This window comes from Oryzias melastigma, linkage group LG8 (assembly GCF_002922805.2).
Source record: "Oryzias melastigma strain HK-1 linkage group LG8, ASM292280v2, whole genome shotgun sequence".
Classification (NCBI taxonomy): Eukaryota; Metazoa; Chordata; class Actinopteri; order Beloniformes; family Adrianichthyidae; genus Oryzias; species Oryzias melastigma.
In genome coordinates, this window is record NC_050519.1 from 3,456,502 (window position 1) to 3,479,858 (window position 23,357).

At 35.8% G+C, this 23,357-nt stretch overlaps 6 protein-coding genes across 7 annotated transcripts in view; 1 reads left to right on the forward strand and 5 right to left on the reverse strand.

Annotated features, from left to right (window-relative positions):
• The window catches only part of LOC112146020, a 2,875-nt gene extending 1,852 nt beyond the window's left edge, over positions 1 to 1,023 (reverse strand). The window contains exon 1 of the mRNA XM_024271573.2: positions 429 to 1,023. Within this exon, the coding sequence (XP_024127341.1) occupies positions 429 to 695 (267 nt within the window). The 5' untranslated portion in view covers positions 696 to 1,023. The remainder of the gene's footprint in view (positions 1 to 428) is intronic.
• Positions 1,024 to 1,549: 526 nt separating this feature from the next.
• elob (elongin B) lies at positions 1,550 to 6,337 on the reverse strand. Its single transcript, XM_024271571.2, has 4 exons — positions 6,205 to 6,337; positions 5,134 to 5,268; positions 2,643 to 2,751; positions 1,550 to 2,559 (listed from the first exon to the last, which is right to left on the reverse strand). Exons 1-4 carry the CDS (start codon positions 6,205 to 6,207, stop codon positions 2,447 to 2,449), a joined length of 360 nt encoding a protein of 119 aa, XP_024127339.1. The 5' UTR covers positions 6,208 to 6,337; the 3' UTR covers positions 1,550 to 2,446.
• Positions 6,338 to 6,494: 157 nt separating this feature from the next.
• Positions 6,495 to 12,161, reverse strand: zgc:153292 (uncharacterized protein LOC100003014 homolog). The gene is made up of 12 exons (XM_024271570.2): positions 11,962 to 12,161; positions 11,272 to 11,473; positions 11,068 to 11,100; positions 10,818 to 10,930; positions 9,802 to 9,910; positions 9,636 to 9,668; positions 9,526 to 9,558; positions 7,956 to 8,189; positions 7,751 to 7,854; positions 7,499 to 7,664; positions 7,376 to 7,431; positions 6,495 to 7,226 (listed from the first exon to the last, which is right to left on the reverse strand). The coding sequence occupies exons 1-11, from the start codon at positions 12,024 to 12,026 to the stop codon at positions 7,387 to 7,389; spliced, it is 1,137 nt and encodes a 378-aa protein (XP_024127338.1). The 5' UTR covers positions 12,027 to 12,161; the 3' UTR covers positions 6,495 to 7,226; positions 7,376 to 7,386.
• A 1,273-nt stretch (positions 12,162 to 13,434) lies between these two features.
• rusf1 (RUS family member 1) lies at positions 13,435 to 17,046 on the reverse strand. The gene is made up of 14 exons (XM_024271569.2): positions 16,703 to 17,046; positions 16,560 to 16,637; positions 16,377 to 16,491; positions 16,250 to 16,295; positions 16,146 to 16,178; positions 15,966 to 16,071; positions 14,820 to 14,921; positions 14,668 to 14,738; positions 14,393 to 14,577; positions 14,255 to 14,312; positions 14,117 to 14,181; positions 13,914 to 14,045; positions 13,777 to 13,842; positions 13,435 to 13,664 (listed from the first exon to the last, which is right to left on the reverse strand). The coding sequence occupies exons 1-14, from the start codon at positions 16,841 to 16,843 to the stop codon at positions 13,579 to 13,581; spliced, it is 1,284 nt and encodes a 427-aa protein (XP_024127337.1). The 5' UTR covers positions 16,844 to 17,046; the 3' UTR covers positions 13,435 to 13,578.
• A 590-nt stretch (positions 17,047 to 17,636) lies between these two features.
• On the forward strand, positions 17,637 to 20,025 carry LOC112146291 (transmembrane protein 265). The gene is made up of 3 exons (XM_024272038.2): positions 17,637 to 18,064; positions 18,743 to 18,960; positions 19,078 to 20,025. The coding sequence occupies exons 2-3, from the start codon at positions 18,745 to 18,747 to the stop codon at positions 19,228 to 19,230; spliced, it is 369 nt and encodes a 122-aa protein (XP_024127806.1). The 5' UTR covers positions 17,637 to 18,064; positions 18,743 to 18,744; the 3' UTR covers positions 19,231 to 20,025.
• A 487-nt stretch (positions 20,026 to 20,512) lies between these two features.
• prr14 (proline rich 14) overlaps positions 20,513 to 23,357 on the reverse strand; it is an 11,240-nt gene continuing 8,395 nt past the window's right edge. For both annotated transcript variants that reach the window (XM_024272037.2, XM_024272036.2), the window contains 3 exons: positions 22,894 to 23,003; positions 21,345 to 21,413; positions 20,513 to 20,928 (listed from right to left, as the gene is read on the reverse strand). In XM_024272037.2, the coding sequence (XP_024127805.1) occupies positions 20,637 to 20,928; positions 21,345 to 21,413; positions 22,894 to 23,003 (471 nt within the window). In that variant the 3' untranslated portion in view covers positions 20,513 to 20,636. The remainder of the gene's footprint in view (positions 20,929 to 21,344; positions 21,414 to 22,893; positions 23,004 to 23,357) is intronic.

Below are 23,357 nucleotides of genomic sequence, written 5' to 3' on the forward strand. Positions count from 1 at the left end.
AAGAAAAAAAAAAAAAAGCTTAAGCTAGCCAAAACAGCTAGCATATAGCTGAAATATTTGCTAGGCTCCGAATTAGCCTAAAAAACCTTTATAAATGCCAAAGTAGTCCAAAAAGCTAGAGAAATGCCATTATAACTTTCAACTTTACTACACTTAATATAAAGTAGCGACTAATCGACTATTAAATTAGCCATCGACTATTTTAATAGTTGATTAGTCGACTAATCGTGGCACCGCTAATTAGGTTTAGATAAATATTCAACAGGCACTTTTTTATGTTAAGTGACTTTATAGGTCATTAGGTCAAACTTTTAAGAGTTAAATTGGCACAAAGGAAGCAGCATTTCAAAATAAAATATTCCTTTTAAAATCGGATATTTCAAAAGCAGGTGTTCACATCTGAATTATTTTCCATTTTATTTAAATACCTTAACAGCTGCAGAGTCCACGGCTTCTGCAGGTCGACTTTCTGCGTGTGTTTGAGGCTCCGTTGTCGCTTGATTTTGCACTAACTCTTCGTAAACAGAAGGAGAGGCCTTCCTCTTTAGTTTTGATGTTAGATCTGCCTCCAGGATCTGCTCCACCGCCTGGTCCAACTGGTGCTCGAGCTCCACCGCGTTGAGAGGCTGCCATTCCCGCTCCATCATGTCCAAAACGGCTTTTCCCGCAGATAGGATGTACTCGGTGACGTCCATTTGCACGGATGAGAGGTGATGACCCGCGTGGCGAATATGGACACAATTCAGCCAGAAGTTTAGCTCTCGCGCTCTAGGATCTCTCTCGACTTTTAACCCAAAGTCCACAACAAAAATGCATTTAAAAATGTGGGAGCAAAAATCATTTTCTATGCACTTTTACATACTTTAATTATCCCGAAGGAAATTATTGGGTCTGCTGATTCCCACACACAATATAGACGAACAGAGAAACAGTAGCCGCTCGCGCATGCGCATTTGCTTAAAAATCAATTGCTTCTTCTCAGTTCAGTTCATGGCCTAAAAAAAACACCGTCTGAATATTCCCCGTATTTTGACCATAAAAACAGCATTTTATCTCGTTTAATAGATCATGTATGACTGTATATCATTCTATATTGTTTATATATATATATTTACAACTCTTTTCATCCACCGGACAGTTTTTCAGTTCGCTGCCATGTTGGAAATTACTGTTCATCCGCCCATTGGTTGAGCAGCCCACACGTGACCCAAACCGCAGCGCGCATATCAACAAAATTAATGCGCAACATAAGTAGTACCGGCTTTAAACACCGATCAAACAAATACGACAGGAAAACACACGAAGAACTTTTAACCCAAAGTCCAGAAGGTTAAACTCTAAATAAAAATTTATTTAAAATGTAGTACACTGACGTGGGAACGAAAATAAGTCTCAGGAGGTAAATGACATTTTAACTGATTCTATTTTTTTTCAGCTAAAAATAACTTTTACACTAGTTTAGCTCAGAGATAAAAAAGACACTGCATCTACCAGCAGCAGATAAATGGCAAAATGCAATAACAGTAATAAATGACAATGCAAAAAGAGGTGAAAAACATCAGTTTTAATGTTAAATGAGACAAAAGTGCAGCTCTGTTTATGCCACACGGTTCTGTTCAAATGCTTTGATTTCTCAAACACGTTTTTCTGCAACAAGAAACACTTTTGACATGGTCAGTGAGAGGGAAATAATACAGGAACTCCTAAATGTAGCTCAAAATTGTGAAACCCACTGATACATTTTTATTTTATAAGTTTTTTTCCCCCCCATGTCAAATTAACAATTGATGTAAAAATGGGTGTTGAATACAACAGAAGCTGCTAAATAAGAACAAAAGGAGTCAAAAGATCCAGCAGCTGCTGTCAGGTACATGTGTATCTGAAAAGAAGTCTTGATTTTACAGCTACAATCTCGTTTTTTTCTCATTTTGCTCCTTGATAATCCGAAACACTTCTGTTCTTTTTATAAATTCTCGTCCTTCAACTTAAATATTGACCAACTCCCAGCTTTAGTTGCAACGTACATTCAGACCACGTTAATCCTAATTTAAGTTTAATAAGGAAAGACAAACATAAAAGCCTAAAATATCACAACTTATAAACTTAAGCCAGCAAAACAAGAACACACAGTAAGGCAGCTGTTACCTCACTAAAAAAATAAATCATTAAATAAAGAGGTACAAGTCTTAAACTCAGCCTTTACCAATCCAATGGATGACTGACAGTGTCGAAACAAGTCCAACAGATGTCTCTGAAGGGTCTTGTAAAAAAAAAAAAATCTGAAATTTATCTAGCATGCGCTTTCCAATTCAAGGCAATTTAGGTACCCTCAACTTACAAGGGAGTCCATGTTTGTTTCTGCCCTGCTGAAGATCTGTCAGACACAGGAAAACTCGTCTTTCAGAGGCAAAACTTCCCAGAATGCAACCCTTCCTTCGCTCTGCGCTCACTGGATGGCCTGCTCGTTGGCTGTGCTGCCTGAATCTTGGGGTTTCATGACGTCAGGAAGCTCTGGGGGGGTGGAAAATGGCTCGATCCTCAGCTGCTCAAATGAATCATCTGAGAGAGAAAACGGACAAAAAGAGAGATTAAAGAAAACGACTAAAACCGAAGAGCTCAAGTGAGAATGATGAGTGACTCACCACCCAGACGAAAAGCTAACCCCACTGTCGCTGGGGCTTGAGGTCGCGCCGTTTGATTCGTGAAGCCGCAATTTCCAAGCGTCTGAGTGTCATTGAGCAGCACGTCATCCTGAGAGGAGAAAATACAGGAAAGTTAGATGATGCAGATCCTCAAAATATACAAGTGGATCAACCCGGAAGTAAGAAAAACTTCAACAAAATGAAAATATTATGGATTAATCAGCATGCTGCCTTCACATTTTTTAGATTTTTTTATGTTTACAATAAATAAAATTACCGTATTTTCTGGAGTTTGAGTCACAAGAGCAAACAATGTCTAATAAAGATGAAGAAAACTGAAAAATCAGTCAATTCAGAACAAATCTACTAAGTCCAACATAACTAAAAAAGAAATAAATAAAAACAAGAATACTAATCTTTAGTCTATATAAAGTCTATATAGGAAAAATATCCAAGTTTAAGAGGAAAACAATCAGATTCTCTTCCATATTTGACACTTCTTCTGCCACTGTAAATAGCAAATACTTATACTCAGATGCAGCGCCCTCTGGTGGTTATTAGAGGGAAAACGCTAAAAGACAACCAGCGTTTACGGGGAAAATAAAAAATATATGAACCTATTTGTGTCTAAAAAAACAAAAATAAGTCGCTCCCGAGTATAAGTAGCATCCCTGGCTAAACTAAGAACAAAACTGCAACATATATTCCAGAAAATGTGAAAATGTTGAGATCTTCAGCATCTTTTTAAATGTCCTTGTGCTCTTTGCCTTAGAAATAATGAAAGAAGAAATCTCAATATTTTCCTTTAGTTCAGACTTCCAAGTTATTAACTTAACTATCAAATACTGATCAAGAGAAAGGACTGTGTCCAAACATTTGAAAAGCAGAAATCCTTTATTATTCAGCAATTAAAAATATTCTCCATAAATAAAAATAAAAAGATTTAGTTTTGAAGTTAAGTCATGACAAATGGACTTGAAATCTTCATTGAAACGTTTCGCTGCTCATCCAAGCGGCTTCATCCGTCTTTGATGAGGGGCATTTTAGAACCAGTTGCTATGGATCCACTTCAAGATGTTTTCTGGATTTAAACATTTATTAATAAGGGATGTTGCATATTCACGAACATTAAAAATAAAATCTAAATATGTCAGATTTTAGCAGTTAACTAATTTCCATCTGCAGTCATCTGGCAGAAATAAAACTGATCTTAAGAGGAAAAAACAGCACGAGAATAGAAAACAGTAGTAAAAGCCAAAATATAAATAGAAATTGAGTATAAAATGAAACTAAATATATTTCAAAATCAGCGTCTGTTTGGTTCTAAAATGTTCTGATTCCTGTTTACATGTGATTACACTTTTGAGATCTCTGAAGTCACTTTCTATGATTGAATGCAATAACAGAAAGTCAAACTCTGGTAAGAAGGAGGATTAGTCCGAATTGTCTTTATTTATTTATTTTTATTTACAAAGTCTTATTTAATCCTTTAGAAAAATAAAACACTGATTTCTATATATGTTATTGTTAATATTATGAAAAGTATAAATAAAACATAAAAATACAGAGAAAATAGCCTTTTTTTTAGATATGAAAAACTTGACAGAAGTTCACATAACTTTCTTTCAAAATAAAAACAGCCACATAGGATATTCTCAAGGCGACAAGTAATAATAACAAAAAAGTTGTATTGTAATTCAGTGACCATGACTTAAAATCCTTAAATTTCTTCAAAATAGAAAGAAAAGTTTAAAAAAATTGGATTGTGGGAGCATTATGGGTACTGTAGTCAGAAGCCTTGTGGAGTGACATTGTCCTTGCGTTGATTAGGAATGAGCTAAATAAAGTTTGTTTACTTTTTTTAACAAACAGTTATTTTTTTTTAAACTAAAACTTTCTATTTTACTTTAACCAGAGAGCCACAATGGAGGGGACAAAGAAGCTCATGTGGCTCAGGAGCCGCAGATTACAGACCCCTAGATTAGATAATTCTACACGATACATGATGTCTTTTATTTTGAAAGGAAGTCATATAAACTTCTCACAAGTTATTATTTCATAATACAAAAGCTGCTATTTTCTCATTATGTTTCTATTTTATTTGAGATTTTTAAAAATCAATATTTAATTTATATTTATTATAATAATAACAACATAAATAAAATAAAAAATCTGTGTATTTGTATTCTAAAGGGTGAATTAAGACTTTGTGACTTCTTTTGAGTTTTGGTCAGTGAGAAATCAAACCAAAATAGACCGTTAGACAAAACCATGAAGAACCTCATACACCTGCTGATTTTAAAATCTTTAAACTTCTTTTCTGAAATCTAGTTTTGAGTCCAGTATAAATGAGAACTTGTACCATCAAAACATTTAAAATATTACAACACGATCAGCTCTGGTTAACCAGAAGACATCCAGAAAAGCAGTTCGTGCTAAACTAACAGTAAAAGTGTGAGTGGAAAACATAATTTGGGAGCGTTTAAGTCACCTTATATAGTCTCTGATCTTCAGGTGGCTTTTTCAAAATGCCTTCCACAATGCGCTTCAGTTCATAGACTGTGGTAGACTCTTTGGCATCTGTGAAGATGGTCGTCTTGTGACGTCTGATCATTAAAAACACATCCTAAAAACAAACAAACAAAAAAACAAATAATTTTATTTTATGTTTATAGATATTTCTTTAAAAAAAATTAAGTTATTATAAAAGTGGAAGCGAAACCCATATTCAAAGATCAAAAGCACATATCACGAGGGACAAAATTGATCAAATATTCACTGTTTTTTTGCTCATAAAATCTTAAGAAAATGTTACAGACAATATGAGCAATGTGTGAAACTAGGGGACTAGCATGAGTTAGCTTAATCTGTCCAAATGCTAATGCACGCTAACAGAAATATTTAGATATAAGGTTAAAATCATTATCATAGGAACATTTTACTGAGCTATAATCTCAATTTTACTCGATTGTTTGTCCTCCAAAAAGCCGCGATACAGCTGTCGCTTAGAGTCCAGACACAGGACAGCTAGCTATTTAGCGTTAGCTAATGCTAACACTTCCACTAAATATGACTTACTCTTTGCTAATGACAAATATATGGTACGTATATTAATACATATGAAACACAAACCGTTTGACCCAAAATAAACACATTTTAGGACTACACTTAAGTATTTTTGACAAGTTTTTCCAGACGATTACGTTAGCCACTTAGCTAACTCCCTCATGTAAAGCTACAAACGCGAACAAAATCTAAGTTTTTATTTATGTATCATTGTCTGCGACAAAGTTCCGATACTAGTTAACCATAACTTGACCTTTTCCTTCCCACTGACTCTGTTGTCACACTGTAGCAGTCAGCTGCCGCGTTCACTAGTGGAAGCTAATCGTTTTTAGCACAGGTTAGCTAAACAAAGACATCTGTTTTTATAAGATTTCTTTTCACGTACAAACGCTACTAATTTTAGAAATTTGTACACCATAGAGAAAGGTTTCGATGAACTAGTAAGTTAAGTCAAAAAGGGATGAGGGTTGTGAGCTGTTATGTTTTCCACACTCACCATTTCTTGCGGTTTGCTGCACACAGAGGGAAAAAAAGCCGCAACTGCACAACGACAACTCTGAGCTCATAACAGTATCGGGCTGCCACCGCTGTAATTCCACCTTCTGCCAGGAGGGGGCACCAAAGAGCGCCAGAAAGCAAACAGTTGGTTTTCGAAATAATAATTCCACCTTCTGCCAGATGGGGGCACCCAAGAGTGTCACAAAGCAAGCAGTTGATTTTCAAAATGGTAATTCCATCTTCTGCCAGGTGGGGGCACCAAATAATCCCACAATGTAAACAGGTTTTCAAAATAAAATAAATTTTCAACTTTGCACAAATTAGGAAAGCAGAACTCAGAAAAATAAAAGTTTATTTATATGCAGTAAATTAATAATTGATGAAAATTAACTCTATTTGATGAAATTATTGTTTTAAATAGCCGAAACTCAAAATACACATCTATAAAGCTACGGTAAAACCATATGTAACAGTTTAAGACCTTTTTGGACTAAATCATTCAGGTCAACAGACCATTTTTGTAAATACGCCAAAAAAAAAAAAAAAAGAGATCTCACCTTTCAAACCATATCGCTCCTCATCTTTGGAAAACCCTTCCTTTGCTCCTCTAATGAATGTTTTAAAACTCAGGTCAAAATGATTCTATTTAGGAAAGCTTTTAGTTGAATTTGGTCAAAAGTTGATCTGAAATTTTATATTCAGCATTGAATGTTTTGATCTGTAGGTTTTATGCTTTTATTTTTGTAACACGCGTTGTGCGTTTTATTGTGAAAAGAAAAAATAGTCTGTATCGGTAAATTGAGTGACTGCAGAGATGCACACATCAGACAAAATGTGTCAAAGAAATTGAATTAGTTAATTTAATCAAAAAAAAGTTAATTTAATAAAAAAAAAACTGGAGAATCACTAAAAGAGGTGAAAAATACTTTATTCCTGGTAAAAAGAAAAAAAAAGAAAAGTAAAAATTGCTGGCTCAGCCAATCATAATCCAGAGCTGGTTTGGCGGTTGATTCAAATGTCCTGAAAGTAAAAAAGAGTTCATCAAATCCTGTAAAACCGTTGGAGAGTATTTCAAAACGAGGTAGATTTGAAACTTAAAGCTACTTTTTAAGCTACACAACAACATAAAAAATACAAAACATACATCTTTCTTTAAAAAAGAATCTTACCATTTTAGGCTTTATCTTACAATAAAAACACTTTCTTGGATGTTGGAAGAGGTAAACTGTGGAACAGAGAGAACACAGTTAATCATGTTAGCATCTTTGGACTTAAGATGCTGTAAAACTCACATTTAGCCCTCTGGGAGATCGATAAGGCTCCACTCCGTTACAGCAGAGAACAGAAAAAGGCCTGTTTTTCATGGACGGGTGTTGGTTGAAGCACAGGCTGAAAACTTTGGCAGGCAGGTAAACGTTCCAGTCGGCGGCGTGCTCCTCTGTCAGGTCGCACACCATCCTGTTGTGTTGCAGACAACAAAGCGTCAGCATCATTTGTGCGGCGGTGAACTCCAGACTAAAAAATCCTCAAAGTAATCCGAGTACCTGTCGATCAGCTGAGGTGTGATCGAATCCAGAGAGCCCGTCTGCTGATGGTGGACCACAACGGGGACGGTTATCTTCAACTGATCTTTAAGCTCTTGGTTAATCTTAAACAGGGAAACACAAAATCACATAATGCTCTACAAACAAAACAAGTCTAAATGGAGTCTCCAAACAGTAAGAATAAAACGGTTAAATCAAGACTCACTTTGTGCACAATGTCATGAGGCAGTCTGGAGAGGATCCGGAACGGATATCCGAAGTAGGAGATTATTTCGGCCACGTTCTTCGCCACATCTGCAGGAAGGCACGACTGCATGGGCACAGCCTCCACCCATTTGGAGTAGTAGTCCGCCACGGTCAGAATGTACCTGTGCCCGTTCGGCGTTTGTGGCAGCGGCCCTCTGACGTCCAAACCGAGCCACTGCCACGGCTCCTGAACCTGAAGAAGTGTCAGTCCTGGTCAGAACAATGAGGTAGGACTGCTGTGACTTTTAAAATAGTCGACGACTAATTTAATAGTCAATTAGTTGGTACTTTATATTATATGGAGTCAGAGTGTGGTAAAGTTGAAAGTTATTGTGTCATGATGCTAGTTTTTGGACTATTTTTGATTTTTTTTTTTGGCAATTTTCATTAAGTTTTTTTAGGCTATTTTGAAGTTAAGCTAATATTTCAGCTACTTGCTAGCTGTTTTAGCCAATTAAGGATTTTTTTCTGTTTTTTTAGGCTAATTTGGAGTTTGATTAATATTTTAGCTACATACTAGTTGTTTTGGCTAACTTAGGCTTTTCCCAGTTTTTTGTGGCTATTTTGGAGTTAATCTTATATTTCTGCTGCATGCTAGCTATTTTGGACAAATTCAGGCATTTTATTTGCTTTTCAGGCTAATTTGGAGTTTGGCTAATATTTTAGCTACATGCTAACAGTTTTGTATAATGTAGAATTTTTTCAGTTTTTTTAGGCTCCTTTGGAGTTAAGCTAATATTTCAGCTACATGCAAGCTGTTTAGGCTAATTAAGGACTTTTCTCGTTTTTTTTTAGGCTAATTTGGAGTTTAGCTAATATTTTACTTGCATGCTTGCTGTTTTGGCCAATTTAGGCTTTTTTTTGCTTTTCAGGCTAATTTGGAGTTTGACTAATATTTTAGCTACATGCTAGCTGTTTTGGCTAACTTCCATTTTTTGTTGCTATTTTGGAGTTTAGCTATTATTTCAGCAACGTGCTAGCTATTTTGGCCAATTTAGACTTTATTTTGTTTCTTAGGCTAATCTGGACTTTAGCTAATATTTTACTTGCATGCTAGCTGTATTGGCTACTTTAGGCTTTTTTTTTTTTTGCTTTTCAGATTAATCTGGAGTTTAGCTAATATTTTAGCTACACGCTAGCTGTTTTGGCTAACTTAGGCTTTTAACAGTTTTTTGGCTCATTTGACATTTAACTAATATCTTAGTTGGCTATCAGCTTCAGAGATTTTAGCTATCAACTTCAACGTTTTCAGCTATAAATTTCAGCCTCTTCAGCTATCAGTACTAGCAACTTCAGAGGCAAAATTCCTCTTAAAGCATTCACTCTAGAATTATCACAGGTAATGTTTTACATCTAGTTTTTAGTTAGTTTAAAGTTATTGATGGTTAAGATGTTTGATTTACATCCAGTTTGCGCATGACCCGATTAGTCGACTAATTGTAAAAAATACTCGGTGATTAGTCGACTATTAAAATAATCGTTTGTGGCAGCACTACAATGTTGTGTACATCTGTTTCTAAAATATGTACCTCTATAACATTTACGGAGTCTTCATGGTTTGTCTGTGGAAACAAAGAGGAAAAATTACACAGATGTTGAGAGATTTGGTTTGTTTTAGGACAGTTTTTCAGCTACTTACACTAAAATCAACATCTGGAATCCACTGAACAGTCTGTAAATGCACAAACACACATGATTACATAAATACAGAGACAAAAAAATCAACTTGTCAGCATATTTTCAAAGAAATAGTTGAATTTCCCACAATTCTCATTTTTAAAGCTCAACTATGTGGTGCTACGTACATGTGGAGCACAGTAATGTCCATGAAAGAAATGCGGGAATGATTTGATCGTCGTCGGTCCTTCATCAGCTATGATTCTCCATCTCTCAAACTTTTCTGGTTCTTTGTCTCTAGACAAAAAAAAAATACAAATAATTAACATAATAAAGAATGATAGAGTATGTAAAAGTAAAAAAAAATTAAGATTGTTTCAATTTTTTACACTATTTTCACAGACTAAAGCACAACAGCACTGATTGATAAAACATTGTCAAATGTTTCATTTAAAGTCCCACTCCAATCATATTTTAATCCATTTTCAAAGCATTCCCGGTGGTCTTTTAATTATTAAATATGCAATTTTTTTAGCCAAAAATTCTAAAAATGGTGCAGTTTCTAGGACATAGTTTCTGCAGGGTGGCAGGAGTTCATTAGAACTTTACCTCTGCATTGTGAACAAGATTGCTGATGTTGAGCAACCACACCCCTCTTCCTGTCACCCATAACAGAGCTGCTTGCATGCTCTCCCGTTAGCTCATACCCCCCAACCCAACGTTAACGGTGCAACAAAAATGGCGAGCAATAACAGAGCTATCCAGCCGATCAGTTTTAGCCAGATTCCAGCTCAGACGAGGAAAACAAAGACGTTCACGGATCTATCTTTGTACAAGTGGATACAAATACCTGCAAATACAAACTTTTTCAAAGAGCTTTTATTTTTATCTGCTCCTGATTCACAACGATTTGAATAAAGAAATACTTAGAAATGCAAATTTCAGCTCTTAATTTATTTTCTCCATTATAAAAAAATGACACAAGAACAAGTAAAAACATTTTTTAAAAGAGTGGCGCTTGAATGCAAATTTAAAAGGATGTTTTTCTCTGATTTTCACAACAGAGACAAAGAAAGATAACATGAAGTGTTCTCTTAGTTAACTTTCAATCAGGTAGCATAATATGTGATTTTTGAAATAATATTATTTTTTACTGCGTCAAACTCATGAAAAATAACAGGAAGATGAAGAATTATTGACATACGTTTGAATCACTTCCTCTGATTGGTTGACCTGTTTCTGCTGGCTGAAGCTTTTTGAAGTTTCAGGAAGTCCTCCAGCCGACGGAATAGCCTCTGAGGCTTCAGAACCTGAAGGCTAAATACAGAAGTTCATGTTAGTAGATTGTATAAAGAACATAAGAATTAGTGAATAGTTAAAATTAAAAAACATTTTTTAGCACTTAAAACAGCATAAATATTAAAAAACTTGATCGTATTGTCATTAAGTCCCACCTTGCATCTCTTTCTTCTTTGACTGACAGACACCTGCAACAACAAAAGTATTATTATGAATATTACTTTTTATAAATGTATTATTGTAAATTAAACTCTGCAATAAAACAAGGTATGAACAATCAGTCAGAAGAAGGCAAAAATGTCTAAATTATTACAGCGACGTAAACAAAAACTTGTTGTGGAGGAACTACAGTAACAGACCTTTTCCTTCTGCGTGATCTTTGAAGATGAAAATATGGTGGGGACCGCGTCTGCTCGAAGAGTCACGTTCTTCCCTGATCTGTCGATGTATTGCTCCTCAAAATGATGGATGCACAGCACAGAGAAGCGAGATGGAGTCCAGTCCTCCAAGTTCATATTCAGCAGCCATTTTTTCAGTTTTCTGCTGTTATTCAGAGGAAACCTGTTGGAGAACAGATTGTAGACCGAATCAAAGTGTGGCTTTTCCTTTCAACACTATATACCTAAATAATTTAACCCCAATTCATTGTCTGTTCTATAGAAAATAAACTGAAATTAACAACACATAATAAATGTTTTTTTGTTTTATGATATGTAAGACTAACTTCCCAAAAACCCGAAAATTAATAAATTAAAGCCTTGCTTTTAAAAATAATTGTCTGTTTTTAACATCCTAATTTTTCTCCATCCCTAATGAGTAGAAACCTAATTTCAAAATAAAACAGAATCTCTGCTTCCAGGCTAAACAGCTTCAATCCATGTAATCAGAATTACATTTTTTCAGCAAAATCTTTCTTTTTTAAATTAATGGTCAAATTTCACAGAGAGACTAACAACTTTAAATCCCATTCATTTGCAGGATTTGGTTCACGCCATTGTTGAAATAACATACATCTACTGTGTTTCTGTTCAAAAGGAAGAGATCCTTACTTAAAGAATTTAACATCTGAGCCGCTGGTCTCCTCGCAGTTGTAGGCACACCGATATCTCCCCATTTTTAAAGATTAAATTCATATAAATAAAGTTTCAGTCAACTTTTAACCTGACAAACTGGAGCTGCTGCTAACGCTATTTGTCCAAAAAAACACCGATCAGTAGCTAACGATATTTCTACATCCGGTTTAGTTTTTCCAAAATAGGAGGCTGAGAGGATTCTTTTTTTTTCCAGAACTAAAAAAAATACATTTTAAACAAAAAATATAGAACATTCATAACAATGAAAATATATTTTATGGATAAAAATGATCATTTAACTATTTTTTATAGATTGGGTAAATATGAACGTTATTCTTGTTTTGGTGAATCTTTTCAGGACCGGATGTCAGTTCTTCTTCTTCGCATTGATTTCCTTTGCTGTGACACTGCCCCCTTAAGGAAACTTGTGATATTTCTTTTTTCCAGAAACTGTTTTGTAAATGCAAAATACGCTACAAAAATAATTAATTTATATTTTAAATTAATGCAAACATATAAACAAGGAATTGGAAATAAAACAAGACAAAGTGCCATGGGTAAAAATGAATAAATAACAAATAACAATAATATGTTATAACAATAACATAATAAATAACAATAAGGCTACATTTGATAAAATACTACATATTTAACATTTAAAACTATTTTATGTTGAGAACAAAATTTTAGGCATTTTAAAGCTTTTTGCTTTTTTTTAACAAACTAACTGATTCAACATATAGTATAAACTATATCAAAAATAGAGAGATATGTGGAATTTTGTAAGAAAATGTAGACATTTTAATCTAAAATTTAGCAAAGAGTAGGAATGAGTTTATTAAAACGTTAACAGCATATTTTTATGTTGATGGAAGTCAAACAATACATGTTCCCACAGCAAAGATTAAGAGAGTGTACATTTAAAAAAGGAAATCACAGGAAATGTTAGCTAAATTAAATTAGTAACTTTTTCAGGTAAAGGTTAACATATGGTACATATGATGTCAACATTGGGTTAAATGTTATTTAATACGTTTTTGTATTGTAAAATCTATATATTTATTAGAATTTTTTATTTTATTGGAAATAAAGACAGCCAGACATTTTCTTAGATCGACTTTTTGTCTCCAATAATTTGCAATAAGTTGCAATATTTTTCTGAAAAAAAATGCTCTCATGTCTTTATTACTTTTCCTGGAACAGGATGTGAAACAAATGTTTCCAATATTGGATAAGACAAAATAAAAAGTGAAGGAAGTCTATGTCTTTAAATAAATAAAATACAAATTTCAAGAGAAATTGCACCAGAAAAGTTATTATATTCTGCAGGAGTAATTGGAATGTTTTATTTATTAAGAATTTTGTGATAATTATTTAAAGCCGAGATTCTAAAAGGGGTAAAGGCAACAAAGAAAAGCAGAACAGAAAAAATCTCAAATAAAGCTTATATCTGGTCAATAATCTCTTTATTGACAAACAAAAAAAATTATTTAAAAAAACAAAACACAATTTTTACTTATTTTTTATGTGAAAGTCGTAAAAAATTAAGATAAAAAAAACAATTATTTTTTATTCCACAGGTGATTAAAATAATCAGCTGCTTTTTCTTTTCCACTCTGCTCTCCACTCGTCCCAGTTAAGCAGAGTTCGTTTTGTGTCCCATCCTGCAGCTTCCACACCTGGAAATAACAGCAAATTCTGTTTTTGTTTGTTTTTATGTAACACAAATAAATGAATTTCATTACAGAGAAAGAAAAGTTAAATTACACTTGATATTTTGAGTTATCTCACCTTTGAGAAATGCCTGGAAATGAGCATCAATGACCTCTTGACTTTTCTGCACCATTTCCCACAAACCTTTGATAGAAACAAAGTAAAAATTAATTTAAAAAAAATATAAATTCCAGCAAAAATCTGTCTGGGCTCACTTTTTGTGTTTGTTTGGAGATGCTGAGTGGATGAAGGAGAACTCAACATATTGCTGAGCCACAACGCCTGACACGCTGCTCTGATCTCATCGTGCACGGATGCCGCAGCTCCCAGACAAACGCAAACACAACCTGAAAGGAGAACAGGTTAGGATCGGGAAGTGAGCTCTTAAACATTCATAGTTTGATAAAAGACGAGTTACCATTTCTGACTCCCAAGAGGTAAGGCATGGAGTTATTGCTCAAAGCCAAATTGAATTCTTCAGGGCTGTAAAGGAAACAGTTCATTGATCTTTAAAAATATATATTTTTATGTCGGCAAAAAGGATCCACAAAGTCACCTCTGTACAACATCCTGCAGCTTCACTCCCAGCTTGATCGGTGTGTTTTTTTTTAACTCTGTAAATGAAAAAGAGAACATTTTATCACCAAAAAATAATAACAAAATAATAGAAAATATTACAAGACTGATTACAAACCCAAGAAAACTGGCTCTCTTTGATTGGCCTCGGCTGGACTCAGGATGCGTTTTTCCTTCAGGTATTGCTGCAGCACGATTGACAGTCGGGCTTGGTTGAAGGTTTCCATGACAACGGACCGCACAGCCTTGTAGTTCGCAAAAAGATGAAGGATGGTGAAGAGGAAGAAGAGACCGAGACTCAACCTGGAGGGCAGAGGATGAAAGAAGATGCGACATTCCTCAAAGTTAGTATTAGGGTGGAAGAAAACCTTCAAATCTGGTTCCAACACTTACGAGAAATTATCAGTGATGAGGGGAATAAGTATCAAACTAACGACAAGTCCGGCTAAATTCACCAAAGTCTCCTGGAGTAAATAAAAAAAATGTAATCAGTAAATTTTACCTGTGAGGCGTTTGAAGAAAACTGAATGTTGAATGAAAACGACCTGACTGCCATCTTTGGCAGAGATGTCGGCCATGTTGTCCCTGCGAGCCTGATGAACCGTCAGAGCAGCTCTGGTTGCACCTCCAGCGACTCCAACGATGGACTGAAAAGTGCAAACGTCTTCTGTAAAGCTGAACCACTGTTTTCACAAACTGTGTTAAAATCATTTGTTCCAACAAACTCTTAAACCCCACCTGACTCGTCTTTAGCCAAATGATAATCAAACATTGTGAAGGACGAAAATTTGGGAAATGATGGCGTCCGTTAGAGGTTCAAAAATGTCGGATGACTCTGCCTGATCACACCAGAAAGGTGTACCACAGGGCTTGGTACTAGATCCTATTCTCTTCTCTATTTACATTACCAACTTGTGTCAAAACTTACCAAATGCATCATTTACGCTGACGATACTGTCGTTTACTGCTACTACAGTCTGCTTTTAACTTAGTTCAGTCTCATCTCAGATCATTTATATTTAAATTCTCCTACAGATTTTATTTTTTGACCATTAAATACAATCTAAGGCTAATGAAAATGGTTACATTTTTCTTAAGAGTTAAAGTAAGACATGAATTATACAACACCTCACTAACCTTGTAAGTGACTTTTACTAATAATTTTTCTATTTTACTTTTTCCATGTCTACTCTGATGTTGTATACGCTGTATTTCTTCTTGTTGTTTGATTGCAATGTCTATTTATTTATTTTGTTTTTACCTGTTATTACACATGTAACTTGTACTCATTCTGGCATTTTTTTAACCTTTATTTTACCAGGAAATCCCACTGAGATTAGATCTATTTTTCAGGCAGACCTATTTATGTTCTAGTTATGCTAATAATATCCATTGTACTAATTTAAATAAATTACATTTATTAAACATTTACAATAACATAAAGTATATGCTGATAGAACATGTAATTATGGTTAATAGTTGTGTAAAAAGAAATTTTGGAAGCATAAATATTATTCCTTATATTTTAATTATTTTAAAAACTAATGTTTGACTGCAGGAGATCCAGAACTTTTGGTTTCTTTGGGCGTAAGAATTTTTATTTTGAATGAATGAACCCAAATATTGTTCTCACATCTCCAATGATAGCAAAGTGAGCAGTGGCAGATGTGGGAAGAAGCATTTCGTTTAACCTTGAAGACTCCTGCAGTGCACACAATCAACGTGAAGAAGGAAGGGAAGAAAGGAGCCAAGATCTCTATGAACATGGCGATGTCATTGAGAACGTCAGCAAACAGCCTGGTGGTTGAAAAACAGAAAAACAATCAGGATGCAGTCAGTGATTCACAAAACCGGAGCGTTTAGCTGCGTACCTCCATTTTTTAGCCTCAGAGTCCAGCTTACTCCTGAAAAACAAACAGGAAATCTTCGGAACAAAACCTTAAATCCTAGAGTTAAAGCCGGAATTAAACTCTACCCCTTCTGCCAGGCGAAGAGGATTCTTCCCAACATTCCAGTCCCATCTGCAGGAAAACACAAGACATTTAGAATGCATATAAAATATTAACATTTTCATTTTATTGTGTTACCTAAATAGCTCTAACCTCTTAATATCCATGTAACTGTGGCTGCAGCAACAGTAGCATCCTGGTTTCCAACACCTACACCTTTGAGGGAAGCCTGAGTGACCAGAGTCCATGACAGGGTGCTGGCAAACGCCTGAAAAGGACGCAAAGTTTCACTCTGAAGTCAGAAACCACTTCTATGTGGTTTAATATTTTCTGTACCTGCAGGGTGTCCCAAAACTGATACTGCAGGTAATCCTCACTGACGCTTTCCGGGTAACCCTGAGGCAGAAAAACACTCTGCAAAAAGCAGATCAGAATAAGAGAGGATAAAACGTCTTCACAGTTTAAAAAAAAAATCGTACTTTGAAAACTCCAACTAGAGAGAAGCTGCTCGTTCCATCCTTCCTCCGTTCCATCACTCCGTCCTGAACCACCACGTACTTCCAGGACTCGGCGCTGCCGTAGCGCTCTGTGGCTACGATTCCATCCACGTTTCTCTCCATTTTGTTATCAAACTTCTTATTTACTGCATAAAAATAAATTTGAGTCAAACTAATTCTAGAGGAACCGACTGTAGCGCCTTTATTTACAAATGACGTGTTCCTCCTCCACAAGTTTGTTTTCGTTTTTTTCCACTTCCGGGTTAGTTTCCGCCCAAACAGTTTCTCGGCTTCTCATTGGCGGATGGGCGGAAAGGCGGAGCTCCGGAACTGTCATGCGCAACAGCCAACCGTTCAAAGACCTGCTGATTCATAGTTAAATTACTGGTATTTTTAGGCCTTTTTTTGAGGTTTTAAACGTTAAAATTTAGTGTTATGATAACAATTTGTGTTCTTCTATTAAATATGACTGTTTATGTGCGTAAATATAATCTAAATTGTGAGTTAAATAAAAAAAAACTTTAAAAAAAGTTAAATAAATAAAATTTGAAGCAGTAATTTGCTGTTCTCATTGTATTCATAGTTGAATATATATGTATACATACATATATAAAATAAGGACAGGGTGTGGTGCCTTCCGTGTCATCCAGAGTTCAATGATTATTGCATTAATCTATAAAAAAATGACATCATGTGATTAAAAGAGGAGCTGGTTTATCTAATCTCTGCGTCAGAGAGCAAAGGCTCTTCAGAAAGCAGGAAATCCTATGGTTTCTCATATTCATTTAGTTCAAATGCTGTTTGATATGAGGAAAATATAGAATGATCTTACAAATAAAATGAATTTTCACTCAGAAACAGAACCAGAATTTTTTTTTTACCCCCTCCCGAGGAGAAACAAGTCGTGACACACCTTTACGGCACCTGTGGAATGTGGGATTGGGTAACCAGGAGGACTCTACTCCTGGTAAACTTTAATCGGTGTGGCCAACAAGTGAGGTAGACGGTGGTATACCCACCAGAAAAGGAAAAGAGTTTGTGGGTGTTACAATAACAAAGTGACGGGTTCTTGTGAAGGCGGGAGTGAAGAAGGGAAGAGTCACCGAGGCAAATTCCTTCTTAGTAAATGGGCGTGGAAGTGTCATGACTATTTCTCTTCCTGCCATAAAAACAGAAACATGAAACTAGATTTTCACGGTGACGCCAAGGCAAGCTGTCTGCTGGGATTCGCTTGAGCAGAGCGGAAACACCTGAACTTCAACGGATTTGAAGGAGAAACGAGGATTTTGGTCTTTTTTGTGGACGAACTGAGTTTCTACTGACAAACGGATTCAAGTCAATCAGGTGTGTTCACTCACTCAACCTTTTAATGTCAAATAGCTTCTTAAATTTTAAGGTTTTAATTAACCTGACTAAAATATCTGTGACATTTGAGGATTTAAACCAAATACTCGTGCAGCTAGAATAAATCACAGTTCCGTGTGAGACCTGCAGCTTCCACACTTATCCTCTTTGAAAAATATGGAGACCAAAAAATCTGATCAAATCTCTGATTAGGAGAGCTACCTGCCAGGTTTTTGGAGCCTAAAAAAACAAGTTGCAACACCTTCAAGACAAGTTTGACAAGTCTGGACAATTTAAAGAGAAATTGCTTCAATGCTAATGCTTTTCATAAATAACAATCCATAGAAATTCCAGATTTGCAACTTTTTGGCTGAGTTTTGAGGAAGCTGCTCAAATTTTTGCTTTTGCAGAAGTAAAAACAGTTTGTAACCAAACAAGTCAGAAAAAACAATTCAGGAACCAAAAGAATATGTTAAAAACCTCTTGATGCATGAGTTTATTAACAGGAAATTTAGTTTTTGCTTTCATATTGATCCTAAATTAGGTTATTTGATGCATATTAGCGACAACAGGGGGTTAAAAAAACACAAAAACACAAGTGTGTCTGTTGGGATCAAACCATCACAGCCTCTGGATCAGTTCTTAGCGTCAGAACTGAAACTAGTTTGTTTCTTGCAGAAATGTCATCTGGAGCAACCAAAGAGGAGATCCTGCCTCTGAACATCGTGCCCGGACAGGGGGACAAGGAGACCACTGCTGAAAGCTGCAAACCTTCCCCAGTCCGGAAGATGATCTCCAACTTGCGGAATGACAGGACTCACAGGGTCCTGGCCATCATGAGCATCATCTGTGGCGTTTCCTGCATCGGAATCAAAGCTCTGATAAGTTCAGTCAAGGTGAGAACAAATCTCATTGAACCGGACGTGAAGATTTTATGTTTACTTTTGATGGAAACGCTGCTTCTTCTTCTTCTTCTTCTTCTTCTTCTTCTTCTTCTTCTTCTTCTTTCTCAGGCTGGGGAAACGACAGACATTGAAGCTGCTAAAAAGCTTTCCAAGGAGGCAAAAAAGTTCGGCATCATCTCCATTGTTACTCTGTTCGCCATTTTCGTCTGTACTTTCAGTCTTCTGGCGCTGGTCTCGTATCTGCTCACTCTGGACAACTGATGCACCTGGAAGTCTCTTGTGGAGACGGTTTACTGTGAGGATGGACAAGACAGCGCTGCTGCTGGAAGTTACATGACTTGAAAGGACCACGTGTCTCAGTTTACAAAGATTTAGTTACTTTTTTCTTGCAGTCACTACTAAACGCTTGAGGACCTTTTACAGCAGCCTGCATTTTTTGGAATCCTGCTGAAACACTCCTGCCACGATTGGGCTTAAGCAGGGCGCCGTGGAAAGCATGCGGGACAGCGAGCCGCGAGGATCAGGGTTGGGAAAACATGGATGTAATATTTATTAAAGCAAATGGTAAAGCTATAAAAGACAGAGGTTAGAAGTTTTTACCTACTTTTGTTTAGCAGAAGCAACAACCACCCACAAGATAATAACAAAAAAAAAGTCAAAGGATGCAGAACTCTAACAATCCTCTGAATTTTTAAAAAATATCAACACATTTTAGAAGAAATCAACCGAAAAGGACGGAAAACTTTCTAAAAATAAACCAGAACAGTCATCATTACCAGATTTTATTAAAATGTAAAATACTCATTGCCACTAAAGGTACTTTAAAATACTATCAAATGTGTTTACTAAGCCTAAGCATATTACAGCACTTTGGGTTTTTTTTACTAAAAAACACAACAGCAGAGATTATAACCAACAAGATGAGTTTTTAAAGTGCCAGAATTACCTTGACATTATTGCATTGTTACTATACGTTTATTGTCAAATTATATACAGTGTTGTACTTTTATACAAACATACAAAATGTCTTTTTGTGATAAAATGTTTGAAAATGTTGTGCTTGGGTTTCTTAATGCACTTCTGCTTGTTCTCATGCAAACAAACAAACAAATTCTTTACATTTTGGCCAAGAAAAGAAAATACAGCAGTAACACACACACAAAAAGAGGAGTTCCAAGACGAACACAAGTAAATAGAAGACGACAAGAACTTGGAAGGCTTCGTGAACTGAAAAACATTGTTTAAACATCCAGCTGCTCCTCCCTGAGCTGAAGATCCATGTTAGAGTCCAAACACACGATACTGAAGACGTTTCTCGCCAGCACAAGTTTATTTTTCAACCTTCTGAAATAATAGCTGCCTGCAGCAACAGGGTAAAGATGCTGGAGGGAAACGCAAAGCGCTGATTTCTGAGCAACAAGCTCCGCCCCCTGCAGCACAGCGCCTTAAGCTTATCCTTATATGAACAAACTGAACCATAGAGGCTGCAAAGACCAGTTAGACGGCAAAAGGTTTAAGTGGAAATAAATAAATTGACACTAAATGTGTAAATACGTGTACCACAGTATTTAATAAAAAAAATGTATAGCGCTCAGACGCAACACGGGTCGACAAAAGCAAAACTACAAATATAAACAACAGTCGGCATGGCAACGGAGAGACTTCAGTCACGTTTCCGTCTCATCGCCGATCAGCCACAAATTGAGCTGGTCGAGTTTTGCACAGAGCAGCGAGTCCACGTCCTGAATGCTGAGGGGAGGGCCGTCTTTAGAGAACGCTCCCCGCCTCGTCCTCGAAGAGGAAATACCTGCTTTACCGCTTCCGACCGGAGTTTTCTTTGGCTTTCTCACCCCGCCGACCTCCAAAAACTCCACAAAGCGCTTGACGCGCCTTTGTCCGAACCACGACTCCGAGCCATTCTTGCGGTTGAGAGGCACTTCGAAGATGGTTTCCAGACGGCTGAAATGTGAGCGACAAATAGTTCAGATAAAAGCAGATCGGCTGGAGAAACGCTTTAGGTTAAAGCGTTTCCTTTGCTGCCCCCTTCTGGTCATACATGCACATAGACAGAATGAGTTCAGGTACAATTCAGACCAATTTAACCTTATTGACGTCTTTCTTTAATAAAGGATGTTGGTTCCCATATTAAACAACAAGTTTGATTCTCTTTAAGGCTCATTTTTTAACTTAACACATTTAAACTCAGAAGTTTGTTATAAAGGTTGTATTTAATGGATTTCTTTAGCAATAAATAAATCTGTGGCTTTTACAGATTCAAGACACCATTCCAGGAAAATGTAAACAACTCAAAGATAAAAAAAAAAACGTTGATGTAAAGCATACACAAACATATATTCAAATTATTAAGAGCTCACCTTCCAGGGGGTTTAGTGAAATTCTTGTTGGTGTAAATTTCTTCCAAGCTAAACTCTTTCTTCTTCACTCTGTGGTTCAAAAAGGACAAAAGAAAAAGACAATGTATGTATTCAGGTTACACAACATAATCAATCAGTGACAAATGAAGACAGTTAAAATGCATTGGTCTAAGTTAAGACCCCACAGCGTTTGTCTGGTTTCAGAGCCAGATATGAGCTCTGTGGTTTGGAATGAGAATCATTCTCTGTAAACTCTGCAGGACTTGATGTTCAGCAGCTGTTTGGGAACATGTTGGGAAGCTGCAGAGAAATTAACGTTTGGAAGAATCTCCGTTTTATTTTTAAGGAATTCCAGGATCTCTAAAAACAAATGCAAGCATTTATATTAATTAAGTCAAAAAACAAACTAGTATTTAGTAGTTCAACAGTTCTACTGTGGAATGTCATCAATAAAAGTTGACCTAAAGCAGAAATAATACTTGCATTAGCTCAAAAACATTAAACTTTAAGCTTTAGTCGCATGCTTCTATGCAGATTTCTTTGTTGTCTGGGCCGTGGAGTCATTTAGGGATTGAGATTTTATTGAAGAAAGGAGAGAATATGTAAATAATGTCTCATTTCTGGACAAAAAAAAAAACTTTTCCTTGAATAAATGAGATGGATCTGCTGTGGAGAGCTAGCGTTCACACCTCCTTCTATGATCCAGCTGGATCAAACTCTACTCCAGAGGAACTTTTTATTTTATTCTAGTGAGATTTTAGTTTTTGTTTTTTCACAAACTTTCCTGATTAAGTCAGTGGCAAAGAAAAAAAGCTGAAAAAAGAATTTTAAATGGGTAACATTGCAACCAGAAGACAAATTTACATTTTTTGGGAAGCTGAAGAAACACAGACAGGACACAAACAGGAGATGTGAAGTCTGTGATGTAACTTTATGTGTTCAACGGAACAGAAACGGTTTATATATGTAGAGTTTTTTTTTCTTGTATTTTCATTCAAAAACTTGTAAATTTGTTTTGTTTGAAACATTTGCTCTTGTTAATTTGTTCAAATTGCACATCAAATTTTCATTCTGAAAGTAAAAATAATTCATTGAACATTTATTGGGGTTTCCACAGCAAATTTAAGCACTTTTTTCCTGGCAGAATTTTCTGCTTTTGTCTAATTTTCTGTGCAGTGTTCAACATAACATAGAAAAATGACTAAATAAAGTTTGTGCCACATAGAGGAGATTGTGCTGATTAAAATGATACCAGATAAACAAGAAGATTGTGTTTTAAATAAAAAAAATAGAGGTAAATTCATTAGTAGGCACTAGGTTTCAAAGGGTACTACAATATCGCCCGCAGCATACCCATAGATAAAAATGTGCATGAACGTTTTCTTCCTGTGGGCTCACAGAGCGGTCTACAACTTTAATAATTTGTGTTGGCCTCCTTTTAGCCCATTTTTCACCCACAGACGGTTTGGCGTTAATCTTTCCTAAATCTCTAAGATCTTGATAATCATCAGCTTTGAGCCCAGCAGGAATGTTCCGGATGAATTCGTACCTGATGGGTTTGGGCAGACCCATGGGGGTCAGGTTTGTCTGAGGTTTGGGTAAAGTTTTACGAATTCTAATCGACGAGACCTTTTTCCGCTCCTGGTGCTGCTGCACAGCCTGTGAAGAAAACAGAGACACAACATTTATGAACCAAAACACAAACAGAACAGCACAAAAAGACTGAAAGAGAAAACTGAGCAACAAATTCAGTCATTGGGGTTTAAAATGAAGTCAAAGAAGCTTCTGTTAAATAAATCAGCAGAAATTTAAAAACTCTTATGACATCAACTCGTGTTTACTGAAGAAACTTCAAGTTCTTTAGATTTGTTTTTTCCTCCATAAATATTTAATTTAATTGAAATTTTACTTTTTAATCATTAATTTTTACTTTTAATCATTAAAGTTTTAAACAAACTTCAACAGTTTGACTTTAAATACATTTAGTTTGATCTCAACTTTTATTTTGGTAAA

Bases quoted from the DNA above. Each gene is read 5' to 3' on its own strand.
- elob (XM_024271571.2), bottom strand. The intron at 2,752-5,133 runs GTGACTTAAACG...TTCTCCTCTCAG, and splicing joins AAGATCAGAGACTATATAAG to GATGACGTGCTGCTCAATGA. The intron at 2,560-2,642 runs GTGAGTCACTCA...TTTCTCTCTCAG, and splicing joins GTTAGCTTTTCGTCTGGGTG to ATGATTCATTTGAGCAGCTG.
- zgc:153292 (XM_024271570.2), bottom strand. From the start codon at position 12,026: ATGGGGAGATATCGGTGTGCCTACAACTGCGAGGAGACCAGCGGCTCA. The intron at 9,559-9,635 runs GTAAGTAGCTGA...TTGTTTCCACAG, and splicing joins TTCCAGATGTTGATTTTAGT to ACAAACCATGAAGACTCCGT. The intron at 7,665-7,750 runs GTACTCGGATTA...GCAACACAACAG, and splicing joins ACACCTCAGCTGATCGACAG to GATGGTGTGCGACCTGACAG.
- rusf1 (XM_024271569.2), bottom strand. From the start codon at position 16,843: ATGGAGAGAAACGTGGATGGAATCGTAGCCACAGAGCGCTACGGCAGC. The intron at 16,296-16,376 runs GTTAGAGCTATT...GTTTTCCTGCAG, and splicing joins AGTTACATGGATATTAAGAG to ATGGGACTGGAATGTTGGGA. The intron at 14,313-14,392 runs GTTTGTAATCAG...TTTCATTTACAG, and splicing joins AAGAGAGCCAGTTTTCTTGG to AGTTAAAAAAAAACACACCG.
- LOC112146291 (XM_024272038.2), top strand. From the start codon at position 18,745: ATGTCATCTGGAGCAACCAAAGAGGAGATCCTGCCTCTGAACATCGTG. The intron at 18,961-19,077 runs GTGAGAACAAAT...CTTCTTTCTCAG, and splicing joins CTCTGATAAGTTCAGTCAAG to GCTGGGGAAACGACAGACAT.